The sequence below is a fragment of the Littorina saxatilis genome, linkage group LG3, assembly GCF_037325665.1.
Source record: "Littorina saxatilis isolate snail1 linkage group LG3, US_GU_Lsax_2.0, whole genome shotgun sequence".
Classification (NCBI taxonomy): domain Eukaryota; kingdom Metazoa; phylum Mollusca; class Gastropoda; order Littorinimorpha; family Littorinidae; genus Littorina; species Littorina saxatilis.
The window spans coordinates 49317647-49330103 of record NC_090247.1 but is presented as its reverse complement, the minus strand read 5'-3'; the positions used below and the strand labels follow the sequence as shown (position 1 = coordinate 49330103).

The window sequence follows — 12457 nt, the reverse complement described above, 5'->3', positions numbered from 1 at the left end:
CGCACTCTTGGAGTGCGCTAACTTTTCCACAGAGCGTATTCTTGCGCCCTTTGCCTAAGCAAGACTGTGCTCTCATCCTCAGAATTAATTAATGACATGTAGCTTATATTCTCCACAATACCAAATGACCATAAATTCCCTGCTTCTCAATTAAAGCAGAAGTGGGTTTTTTTTCTGACAGATTGCATGTGCCTGTGCCAGTGCCAGTGATCTAAAAAAATAGAAGCCGCTGTGTTTCATCTAATTTTCGCCGACTTGCATAGATTCTTCTCATATGCCGTGTTAGTGGCATGTAGCTTATCATCCACATTACCAAATGATGAGTTAGTATACAATTCCCAGCGGCTAACAGAAAACACAAGTGTTATTCCGATAACGTACCAGCTAGACCAGTTTGGAAGACTGACTCGATCGACTCTGTAGCAGACAACACAGAAATTATACGACTACATCAGTTCAGTAAATGAATGGTTTCAGAATTATTATTTCAAAGCAAGAACAATCGTAATCGAAAACGTGTAAGGTTCAGAACGTTCTTACCATATAAGATTTATTAGCAGCCTGCCTCATGCGTACAGACTCAGTGCAGACTGCAGTCGTTCCATTGCCCAGGTTGGCAGGTAGCCTAGCAGACGACATTAACCCCGCTCAGCAAATTAACATGTTGGGCAAATGTGAACGAAAAAACGATGGGGATATAATACGTGTAGGGTTCAGAGCATTCTTACCGTTCATGTTTAGTATCAGACTCCCCGATGAGCGAAGATAGAACACGAGAAATGTGCCACATTTGTTTTGAAAATGTGCGAACCGTCGAGTCCCGCTTTGAGTCAATTCAAGGGGAGTCACTCCGCATAGTCAATCCGTCGAAGCTCGACTGGAGGTTTCGAATCGCAAATAATGAAGAGCCTTTCTCCGAGTTCAAATGAGGTCTCTCTGAAAGATCATCACTGTTCAGATTAACGCTACACTGGAATTTACCAACAGAAATTAAAATGCGTGTGACGAAAGCACGACACACTTGAGACACCCCACACAAAAGTAGATCTTTACTGTGCACGACCTGACCACACAGTTATGCCTATTCAAATGCGCATTGCAAAATGTGCGTTTGGAATCTTCTTTTTTCTATGGCGGTACTGACAATATCGTTATTGAAACAATCCCAGTGCACTAAGGGATTTATAGAGCAAATCTCGAAAATAATTATTGAACTCAGCGCTATGCGCTTCGTTCAATAATGAATTTTCTCGATTTGCTCTATAAATCCCTTAGTGCACTGGGATGTCTCAATAACTTAAATAATAATAATAATAATAATAATAATAATAATAATAATAATAATAATAATAATAATAATAATAATAATAATAATAATAATTGTCAGTAAGTACTGGTGTCACATGACTGATGTGAACCAGTTGATTGGCTAATGGCGATGCGCTAAAACTGTTAGCGCACTCTTGGAGTGCGCTAACTTTTTCACAGAGCGTATTCTTCCGCCCTTTGCCTAAGCGAGGCTGTGCTCTCATCCTAAGAATTAATTAATGACATGTAGCTTATATTATCCACAATACCAAATGACCATAAATTCCCTGCTTCTCAATTAAAGCAGAAGTGGGTTTTTTCTGACAGATTGCATGTGCCTGTGCCACAGTGCCACTGATCTAAAAATAGAAGCCGCTGTATTTCATCTCATTTTTGCATAGATTCTTCTCATATGCCGTGTTAGTGGCATGTAGCTTATCATCCACATTACCAAATGATGAGTTAGTATATAGTATACAATTCCCAGCGGCTAACAGAAAACAAAAGTGTTATTCCGATAACGTACCAGCTATACTGAGCTAGACCAGCATTTGGAAGACTGACTCGATCGACTCTGTCATACGTGGCAGACTACACTGAAATACGACTGCATCAGTTCAGTAAATGAATGGTTTCCGAATTATTATTTCAAGGCAAGAACAATCGTAATCGAAAACGTGTAGGGTTCAGAACGTTCTTACCATATATAAGACGTATTACCAGCCTGCCTCATGCGTGCAGACTCAGTGCAGACTGCAGTGGTTCGATTGCCCTAGCCTAGCAGACGACATAAACCCCGCCCAGCAAATTAACATGTTGGGCAAATGTGAACGAAAAAACGATGGGGATATAATACGTGTAGGGTTCAGAGCATTCTTACCGTTCATATTTAGTATCAGACTCCCCGATGAGTGAAGATACAACACGAGAAATATGCCACATTTATTTTGAAAATGTGCTAACCGTCGAGTCCTTCGGGGGGTAGTCAATTCAAGGGGAGTCACTCCCTCCGCACAGTCCATCCGTCGAAGCTCGACTGGAGGTTTCGAATCGCAAATAACGAAGAGCACAGTCCTTTCTCTGAGTTCAAAATTAATGAGGTCTCTCTGAAAGATCATCACTGTTCAGCTTAACGCTACACTGGAATTTACCAACAGAAATTAAAATGCGTGTGACGAAAGCACGACACACTTGAGACACCCCACACAAAAGTAGATCTTCTACGACCTGACCACACAGTTATGCCTATTCAAATGCGCGTAGCAAAATGTGCGTTTGGAATCTTGTTTTTTCTATGGCGGTCCTGACAATATCGTTATTGAAACAATCCCAGTGCACTAAGGGATTTATAGAGCAAATCTCGAAAATAATTATTGAACTCAGCGCTATGCGCTTCGTTCAATAATGAATTTTCTCGATTTGCTCTATAAATCCCTTAGTGCACTGGGATGTCTCAATAACTTAAATAATAATAATTCATAATATTTTTATAGCGCATGTCAAGGTCTTATTCCACAGTGTCCCTGTTTTAACTGCTGATCTATACAACCCGTCAAACAAACTAGCTGTTCAAGGGCAGCTCTTTGTGATGAAGACGTTGATTCATGAAACTTGTTTTACAATTAACGGTCTCGTCCCAAAGATCTGCACTTACACGTATTTGCCTAGTTGTTGGTATGACGGTTAGTATTGACGGGCTCATATCGTTAAATCCTAGAAACCCCCAGGGTAAGGGACGTCAAAGAAACGTGTGTGTTTTTGTCGTGGATTTGTACAGATAGAAGCCATGCTGTGAGTATTTACCTGATACTAGGTCAAGTCTCTTATTTCAAACCTTCTTTCTGCAATGTAAGCTGACATTTAAAATCACTGTGCATGTCCTTCAGGGTTTTGTTTCACCTTAACGCTCACAGTATCTGATTGGGCACCCCCTCCCCCACCACCTCCGTCCCTGACCCCAACCCTCTTACCGTGAAGTCCTCCTTGATGTTACCTCGCAACTCTTTGGTCGTCACTAGGTAACGCCTAAACAGTGCTGCCTGTTGGTGTCAATGCAAATTCAATGCCCCTTCCCCCTTCTCTCCGTCCATCCAGCTCCCATTCCTCCCCCTGTACACCCTACCCTTACAGTACAATACAATATAATACAATACAATACAATACGATACAATACAATACAAAACAAAACAATACAATACAATGCAAAACAATAGAATACAAAACAGTACAATACAATACAATACAATATAATATAATACAATCATACTTTATTGTCTCAAACCCTTATCGCATGACATCCAATTTTCAGAGCTCTAGTGACGCAATCCCCCTATCCATCCAACCCCATTCCTCCCCTTTCTGTACATACTACCGTGACCACATGCCTTCTCAACTTCAAATCCTTCGTGACGTAATCTCCCCCCTCCATCCAACCCCATTCCTCCCCTTTCTGTACACACTACCGTGACCACATGCCTTCTCAACTTCAAATCCTTCGTGACGTAATCTCCTCCCTCCATCCAACCCCATTCCTCCCCTTTCTGTACACACTACCGTGACCACATGCCTTCTCAACTTCAAATCCTTCGTGACGTAATCTCCCCCCTCCATCCAACCCCATTCCTCCCCTTTCTGTACACACTACCGTGACCACATGCCTTCTCAACTTCAAATCCTTCGTGACGTAATCTCCCCCCTCCATCCAACCCCATTCCTCCCCTTTCTGTACACACTACCGTGACCACATGCCTTCTCAACTTCAAATCCTTCGTGACGTAATCTCCCCCTTCCATCCAACCCCATTCTTCCCCTTTCTGTACACACTACCGTGACCACATGCCTTCTCAACTTCAAATCCTTCGTGACGTAATCTCCCCCCTCCATCCAACCCCATTCCTCCCATTTCTGTACACACTACCGTTACCACATGCCTTCTCAACTTCAAATCCTTCGTGACGTAATCTCCCCCCTCCATCCAACCCCATTCCTCCCCTTTCTGTACACACTACCGTTACCACATGCCTTCTCAACTTCAAATCCTTCGTGACGTAATCTCCCCCCTCCATCCAACCCCATTCCTCCCCTTTCTGTACACACTACCGTTACCACATGCCTTCTCAACTTCAAATCCTTCGTGACGTAATCTCCTCCCTCCATCCAACCCCATTCCTCCCCTTTCTGTACACACTACCGTGACCACATGCCTTCTCAACTTCAAATCCTTCGTGACGTAATCTCCCCCCTCCATCCAACCCCATTCCTCCCCTTTCTGTACACACTACCGTGACCACATGCCTTCTCAACTTCAAATCCTTCGTGACGTAATCTCCCCCCTTTATCCAACCCCATTCCTCCCCTTTCTGTACACACTACCGTGACCACATGCCTTCTCAACTTCAAATCCTTCGTGACGTAATCTCCCCCTTCCATCCAACCCCATTCCTCCCCTTTCTGTACACACTACCGTTACCACATGCCTTCTCAACTTCAAATCCTTCGTGACGTAATCTCCCCCCTCCATCCAACCCCATTCCTCCCATTTCTGTACACACTACCGTGACCACATGCCTTCTCAACTTCAAATCCTTCGTGACGTAATCTCCCCCCTCCATCCAACCCCATTCCTCCCCTTTCTGTACACACTACCGTGACCACATGCCTTCTCAACTTCAAATCCTTCGTGACGTAATCTTCCCCTTCCATCCAACCCCATTCCTCCCCTTTCTGTACACACTACCGTGACCACATGCCTTCTCAACTTCAAATCCTTCGTGACGTAATCTCCCCCCTCCATCCAACCCCATTCCTCCCATTTCTGTACACACTACCGTGACCACATGCCTTCTCAACTTCAAATCCTTCGTGACGTAATCTCCCCCCTCCATCCAACCCCATTCCTCCCCTTTCTGTACACACTACCGTTACCACATGCCTTCTCAACTTCAAATCCTTCGTGACGTAATCTCCCCCCTCCATCCAACCCCATTCCTCCCCTTTCTGTACACACTACCGTTACCACATGTTTCTCACCTTCAGATCCTTCGTGACGTAATCACAGAACTCTCTGGGCGTCTGGCGGTAGAGCCTGGCGATACCTGACTTTTGGCGCGAGTTCAACAATCCTCGGGGATCACGCACTAAGTGTATGACCTTGACCTTGGGATCGTCCTTGAGCAGGGTCGCGGCTAGCTCCATGGGGAGGCGAACGGCCTTCACGCAAGTGATCTTGGCCGAAGTGCATGTTTTGCGCAGGACAGGGAGGCAACTGAAGAGTCCTTGCAAGCCCGAGTTATCGTTCTTGCATTGTTTAAACTCTTGAACCGTTCGGCTTTTTCTAAAGGTCAGCGCGTCTTCCAAGGGCCCGGTGTACATGTGTTCAAAGTCGCAGTTGAGAGTGCTGGTAATGACATTCGTCATCAGGAAGTTCTGCTGTTTTTTGTCGTCGGCGACGTATTTCCTGCCAGAGATGAGTAACGCATGTAGCAAGGGTATGGTGGCATACTGAGGGGTAAAAGTAATCACACGCACAATGGGTTCAGCCAAAATGACCACGTTTAAACGCCAGCCTCTTCCCTCTTTCAGTCCTTTCCTCCGCCACCCAACTCCCCCTCCCCCGTACCCCTTACCCCAAAATGCATGTAGATGAACACAACATCAAAACTATATATGTCAGTGAACAAGTTTAATCCCGAGATGCCCTGACAATGTTTCCCTAGCAGAAATGTTCAGAACAATCCAAATATTACGAGATTATACATTTCGTCAACATACAAATAAAGAAACTAAACGATTTACATGGAATCACGATGGAAGAAGAGTGCTGGGGTTTTTCGTCGCTGGAAAAAAAAGTCCATGGAGTGGAGGGGTTCGTAGAAGTAGAACACCCGCGGGTGGTGGTTAAACAGTTCTCCAGTGAATGTAGAGCCACTGCGCATGTAGGTCAGAAGTATCAATTTCACTTCTGGGTCAATGCTGCTCTTGTTAGCTTCTGTAGACAGCACAACGATGCATTCAGATGACTAGTATGTGTTCGTAACAATAACAAGGATCCTTTAAAACACAGAACGTGCTGTTTCCCTTTGTAGCGGTAAAACGATGCATTTAAATAATACTGAGACAGTGTTGCTTACTTTTTAAACTTTGTTTTTATATAAAACATTGCTGTTTATACCTCTTTAGCAGTTAAAAGGATTCGTTCAAATTGCAAGAGGTATACAGTGCTGTTTGCTTCTGCTGCGGTAAAACCGATACCATAAAATTGGAGGCAGCTTACGAGTGTCTGTTGTTGATTGCTTGCTCACATTGTAAATCAAAACCTCAGTACCAATCTTACACGATATATTGCTTCATAAAACAAACAAGCGCCGCCCTTTGATGGCCAGGCTTTGCAGCTTTGCGATTTATCCAGGAGACAGATTAACTCACAAAGAAACAGGAGGATTATCGTACTTGATGTGGAACGGTACACCTCATGCATAACCCGACACATTAGATTCTAAAAATACTTCCTCGACCTCGGCGTACTCCCTTTTCATTCGTGAATAGGAACTTAATTTGTTGCTATTCCATGTGTCGCCAAGGTACACACTAAACTGCAGCTCAAAAGGACGATACACACAAGCGATCTAAGTGCGGTCAGACGGGGAAAAAACCACCAAAAAACCCACACACAAACAGAGGGAAATCTTTTCAATCCCAATTTACCATGGGGTGTAAAAATCATGACGGTCCTATGTGTTAAGATACCTTCTTTGCCGGTTAAAAGATCACATTCACAGCCGCAGATCTCCCTCTGTCCACGCGTTTACATAGGATATCCGATTAAAGCATCCATCCCCTCAGACACATACTAACATTCAACAGCCCAGCTTCTTCATGAGAAGAAGTTTTGTGTGTGAATCAATTGCATAGTTTGACATTAATAGAACGCAGTCGGGGTATAAATGTTTGGTATAAATATGTCCAAGCAAAACGAAGTTTCATTGCATGACATTTACAAGTCTGGCTGGATCGATCGCCACGTACAAGATACAGTAGCAAACATACAGCAGTTGTGGGCGCAGATCCAAAATATTAATACCCACTGCTTGAAAAATGCAATACAACCCTTCTTCCTCGTTAACGGTTTTGGTTTAAATAGTGTTTTATTCAACAATTCATATATACACTGTATAATGAGCATGTTTAGAATCAACAACAAGTTATCAGCATACAGTGGTGATCCTAAAAGAAGAAACAAACATACACATGACACTATCTTGCGGTTAGCCTTTAACGTACTGTTGTTTAAACCTCACACAACATAAGCATATTAACAATACTTGACAACAAATTAGACAGGACAAGACCATGGACAAATTCACGTGTTCTCTCACAGTACCGTTAACTATACCTTGTAAGCGCCCACCCCCCATTATGCACCAATTTCGCTAAAACAAAACAAAATAGGGGGTTGGTGTTTTTTAGGTACTGTTTCCTCTGTTCCTTGTGAGAAATAGCGGTATTTGTTCACTTGGTAAGAGAATGGAAGTAGGATTTGTTTCTGAGCAAAAATGTCTATATCATGTGTGTCTCTTTCTCCCATTATGCGTTCGTATGTGTGCAAGTGCCTCGCCAGAATGGAACATGGAAACTAACCAAAACACCTTCTTTGTGTCATAGTTTATGAACAAATGCTCAAATAACAAATGAAAATGATGACTCGAACACCTGCTTTGTATATCACACGTTACGAGCAGCAGCGCGTGTGACAACAATCAATAATGTTGCCATTGTTGTCCGGAGACTGCAGTAGGAACAGTATGAACTTAACAGTAATGCTGCATTGCAGCATCCTGTCATTGTTCATTCGAACGATATCTCCGTATTTTGCGAAGACGTTCAGAATCAACTTAGAAACTGTTGGTTTTTATTGTTAAACCTTTGGAACAAATGTGGGGGTGGGCGTTTACAAGGTACTAAACCCTATAGACAGATTTTGACCCAAAGTAGGGAGCAGGTGTTTGCTCGTTACTAGGCGATTATAAACCAATATTGTCAACACAAACACAGAAATGTACTGTTCACTATTAATTTTCTAAATGCACTCTACACGTATACCTGTATACTGTGGTAAGGTGGACATTGGCCCCTGAGTGTCCAGTGTGCGGTCACTGGACTCGGACATTGGCCTTGCGTTGACGCCGGACGTTCCGGTTGATACATCTAGATAGGGGTTTATGTCTGTTATGACAGGGCACACGTTGATGAAGACAATGAAGACACCAAGGATGATGATAACAATGACTATGTCAACGACGGTAATAATGCAGATAACGATGACGAAGACGACGATGAAAGCTAGCAGCAACAAGCGTCGCGCTACCCAGGTGTGTGCGTGTTTAGGTGTGGTCACCAATCTGAACTTTCTGGCAGAATGCCCGAGATCGTTTACGAGCACAGTGGTGTATATAACAGGGGTGGGACATGGTTACCGTCTCTGAATATGCACATAAAGTTGGCCAACATTTGAACTCATGACCCGAGGATCACAAGTGGAGAAAAAAGGATAAAATGCATATTGGCATTAACATTTTACTGGCAAAAATATAGTACCGGTTTTCACCAAGACGTATACGTAACTTAGCAAGGAAGCCAAAATTCCGTATTTTAGGTAAGAACAAACCAAAGAATATTTGTGTGAAACCTAAAAGGATTCCTTGTCAAACGAAGACCGTAAAAATGCTCTGTAATAGACGGGGAAAGACAACATTTTCGTCATCAAGCCTCGTAATTACGTTTTGTCCACGATCTAGGTTATAGATTAGACAATTGACTGAATAAATAAACAAATAAATGAATAGTCACATTAATGTATGAATCAATGAATGAATGAATGAATGAATGAATCAATGAATGAATGGATGAATCAATCAATCAATCAATCAATCAATGAACGAACGAACGAATGAATGAAAGAATGAACGAACGAATGAATGAATGAAAGAAAGAATAATGAAATGTAAAATAAAATTAAAAAAATAAAAATCAATCAATCAATCAATAAATCAATCAATAGATAAATAAATAAATGAAAGTGTAAGACTTACGCTGCATCTGGTTGGAGTAAGCACTCAGAATGAGAAATAGAACTATCAAAACTACGCACAAACCGAAACCTATGCGTGCTGACCTCTTCATCCTGCCATCGCCACCCTCAGCAATGAATAATGAAAGTTTGTTTTTGCATAACGCACGCCTATTCAAGTCTATATATCACCGGATGGAAGCGTGATCGAATCACTAAACGTCATACTAAAAGTTTAAAGGATGTACGTGAACACGAATATTATTGTCAGGCACGAATCACATTTAGCACCTTACACATGGTAAGTAGTCATTAAACTATATAGCATCTTGTTCCTAATTAATAATTATTTTGTACGCGAGCGCGTTATGGGAACACTTTTGCGCTTAAAGCCCCACTCCGTCTCACATGAGGTTTAGAGAACGATGAAATCTGTTACAAAATAAGCAATTCTATCCTTATGGAATACACTTGCAATAGCATTTCTTACCAGTTCGCTCCCTTACCCATCATAAGCAAGCTTACGATGCCCCGCCCTCTGTAGTTTTCCACTGACCAATTATCTAATTATCGAACTTTTTTTTGTTATTTTACATTGGATGGGTCGGAAAGTGGATAAACTCACTTTGGCAATCGTTCAAACTTAAAAAACTTTGTGAAATTATCAATATTTTTCGCGAGAACCACGCTTTGAACCCACGCGACCTTTCTCCTGAGACGCCATTGTTTCGAGGAACACGCGATTCACATCCGCAAGTTCTCTTCGTTTGTTTGTATTCAAGATGAGTGATTCGGAGTCAGAAAATGAAAGCCTTTACTCGGACTGTGATTCTTCTTTTATTTCTGATGATGGAAGTGACACTGGAGACAATGATGATGAAAATATCAACCCAAATCGTCGGCATGCAGATTCCGGACAAAGAACGTAAGTAGGAATAACCAAGGTAAAGGGGAACAACTCTTGCTCTGACCACCTATTATCTCCCTGCTGAGCCCAAAATAGACCGAAAAGGAGGGTTCAAAGAACGCTTGAGAACTCTTCTCCTATTGTTCGGAGGACGAAAAAGTGAACTAATTATTGTAGACGAGATATTTATTTCTGTTAACAGTGACCTCTATACAGCTGGCAATTACTCGTACTGGGTAAATTTTATTTGTGAAAACTTTCGACATTTTTTTCCCTCTAAAGCAGGAAGTGTTAAGTCTCAAGTTGGGTTTGTTGGTCATCTCCAATTTATTTTCTAATAAAAGAAAATGGCAAAAATGTGACGTTAAGATATGGGAAAAGTGGTGTTTTCACACAAGTATCACCAACTTCCGAGTACTGAGTCGACGGAAACAGCCGAACTCGAATGCAAGTGATTGGTTAAAGTACGTCACGTGACCTTGGCGTCCTTGACACCCCACACATTGCTTCGACTGTCTAGACGACATTTTATTTATAAATTAATATTAATTCTTAATTATTATCAAAATCATAAAGTAATTTCACTGAAAACGTTAAAGCATGTGAATAAATAACTTTTTTTTAAGTAATGAAACGTTTATAACAAAAAATTCTTTGAACTATGTAACATGCTTTATTTTGTTACATAATTTCCACAAAATATTAATTGCTGCTGCAGATAAGATTTTTTTTAAATTTTTGTTATGTAGACATTTGACCAAATGTAGTTTTTAAGAAACGTCTCTTTGCACCGAATATTACTAACAAGTCTGTTTTTACAATTAGTCAACTTTTGACTAAATCTTTTAACATAGAGGGGGAATCGAGACGAGGGTCGTGGTGTATGTGTGTGTGTGTGTGTGTGTGTGTGTGTGTGTGTGTGTGTGTGTGTGTGTGTGTGTGTGTGTGTGTGTGTGTGTGTGTGTGTGTCTGTCTGTCTGTCTGTCTGTCTGTCTGTGTGTGCGTGTGTGTGTGTGTAGAGCGATTCAGACCAAACTACTGGACCGATCTTTATGAAATTTGACATGAGAGTTCCTGGGAATGATATCCCCGGATATTTTTTATTTTTTTCGATAAATACTTTTGATGACGTCATATCCGGCTTTTTGTAAAAGTTGAGGCGGCACTGTCACACCCTCATTTTTCAATCAAATGATTGAAATTTTTGTAAAGCAATCTTCGACAAAGTCGGACTTCGGTATTGCATTTCAGCTTGGTGGCTTAACAATTAATTAATGACTTTGGTCATTAAAAATCTGAAAATTGTAATAATTTGTTTTTTAATATAAAACGATCCAAATTTACGTTCATCTTATACTACATTATTTCCTGATTCCAAAAACATATAAATATGTTATATTTGGATTAAAAACAAGCTCTGAAAATTAAAAATATAAAAATTATGATCAAAATTAAATTTCCGAAATCGATTTAAAAACAATTTCATCTTATTCCTTGTCGGTTCCTGATTCCAAAAACATAAAGATATGATATTTTTGGATTAAAAACACGCTCAGAAAGTTAAAACGAAGAGAGGTACAGAAAAGCGTGCTATGCAGCACAGCGAAACCACTACCGCGCTGAACAGGCTCGTCAGTTTCACTCCGTTATGCACAAGCGGCGGACTACGGTCATTGTGAAAAAATGCAGTGCGTTCAGTTTCATTCTGTGAGTTCCACAGCTTGACTAAATGTAGTAATTTCGCCTTACGCGACTTGTGTATTTTTCTTCTGCTTTTTCGTCGTCTCGTTTTCTTCATCTTTGTCGCAGTTCTTTCCCCCTTGCTCCATCCTCTCCTCTTTTTACATTTAGTCAAGTTTTGACTAAATGTTTTAACATAGAGGGGGAATCGAGACGAGGGTCGTGGTGTGTGTGTGTGTGTGTGTGTGTGTCTGTGCGTGTGTGTGTGTGCGTATGTGTGTGTGTGTGTGTGTATGTGTGTGTGTGTGTGTGTGTGTCTGTGTGTCTGTGTGTCTGTGTGTGTGTGTGTAGAGCGATTCAGACTAAACTACTGGACCGATCTTTATGAAATTTGACATGAGAGTTCCTGGGAATGATATCCCCGGACGTTGTTTTCTTTTTTTCGATAAATGTCTTTGATGACGTCATATCCGGCTTTTTGTAAAAGTTGAGGCAGC

The 12457-nt window shown here is 41.5% G+C and overlaps 1 protein-coding gene across 1 annotated transcript in view; it reads right to left on the bottom strand.

Moving 5' to 3' along the window:
* Window positions 1-10097, bottom strand: part of LOC138961224 (carbohydrate sulfotransferase 1-like) — a 13702-nt gene extending 3605 nt beyond the window's left edge. The window contains exons 1-5 of the mRNA XM_070332823.1: window positions 10074-10097; window positions 9396-9402; window positions 8407-8529; window positions 6103-6295; window positions 5338-5764 (exon numbers count right to left, since the gene is read on the bottom strand). Of these exons, the coding sequence (XP_070188924.1) occupies window positions 5338-5764; window positions 6103-6295; window positions 8407-8529; window positions 9396-9402; window positions 10074-10097 (774 nt within the window). The remainder of the gene's footprint in view (window positions 1-5337; window positions 5765-6102; window positions 6296-8406; window positions 8530-9395; window positions 9403-10073) is intronic.
* Between the last annotated feature and the right edge of the window lie 2360 nt (window positions 10098-12457).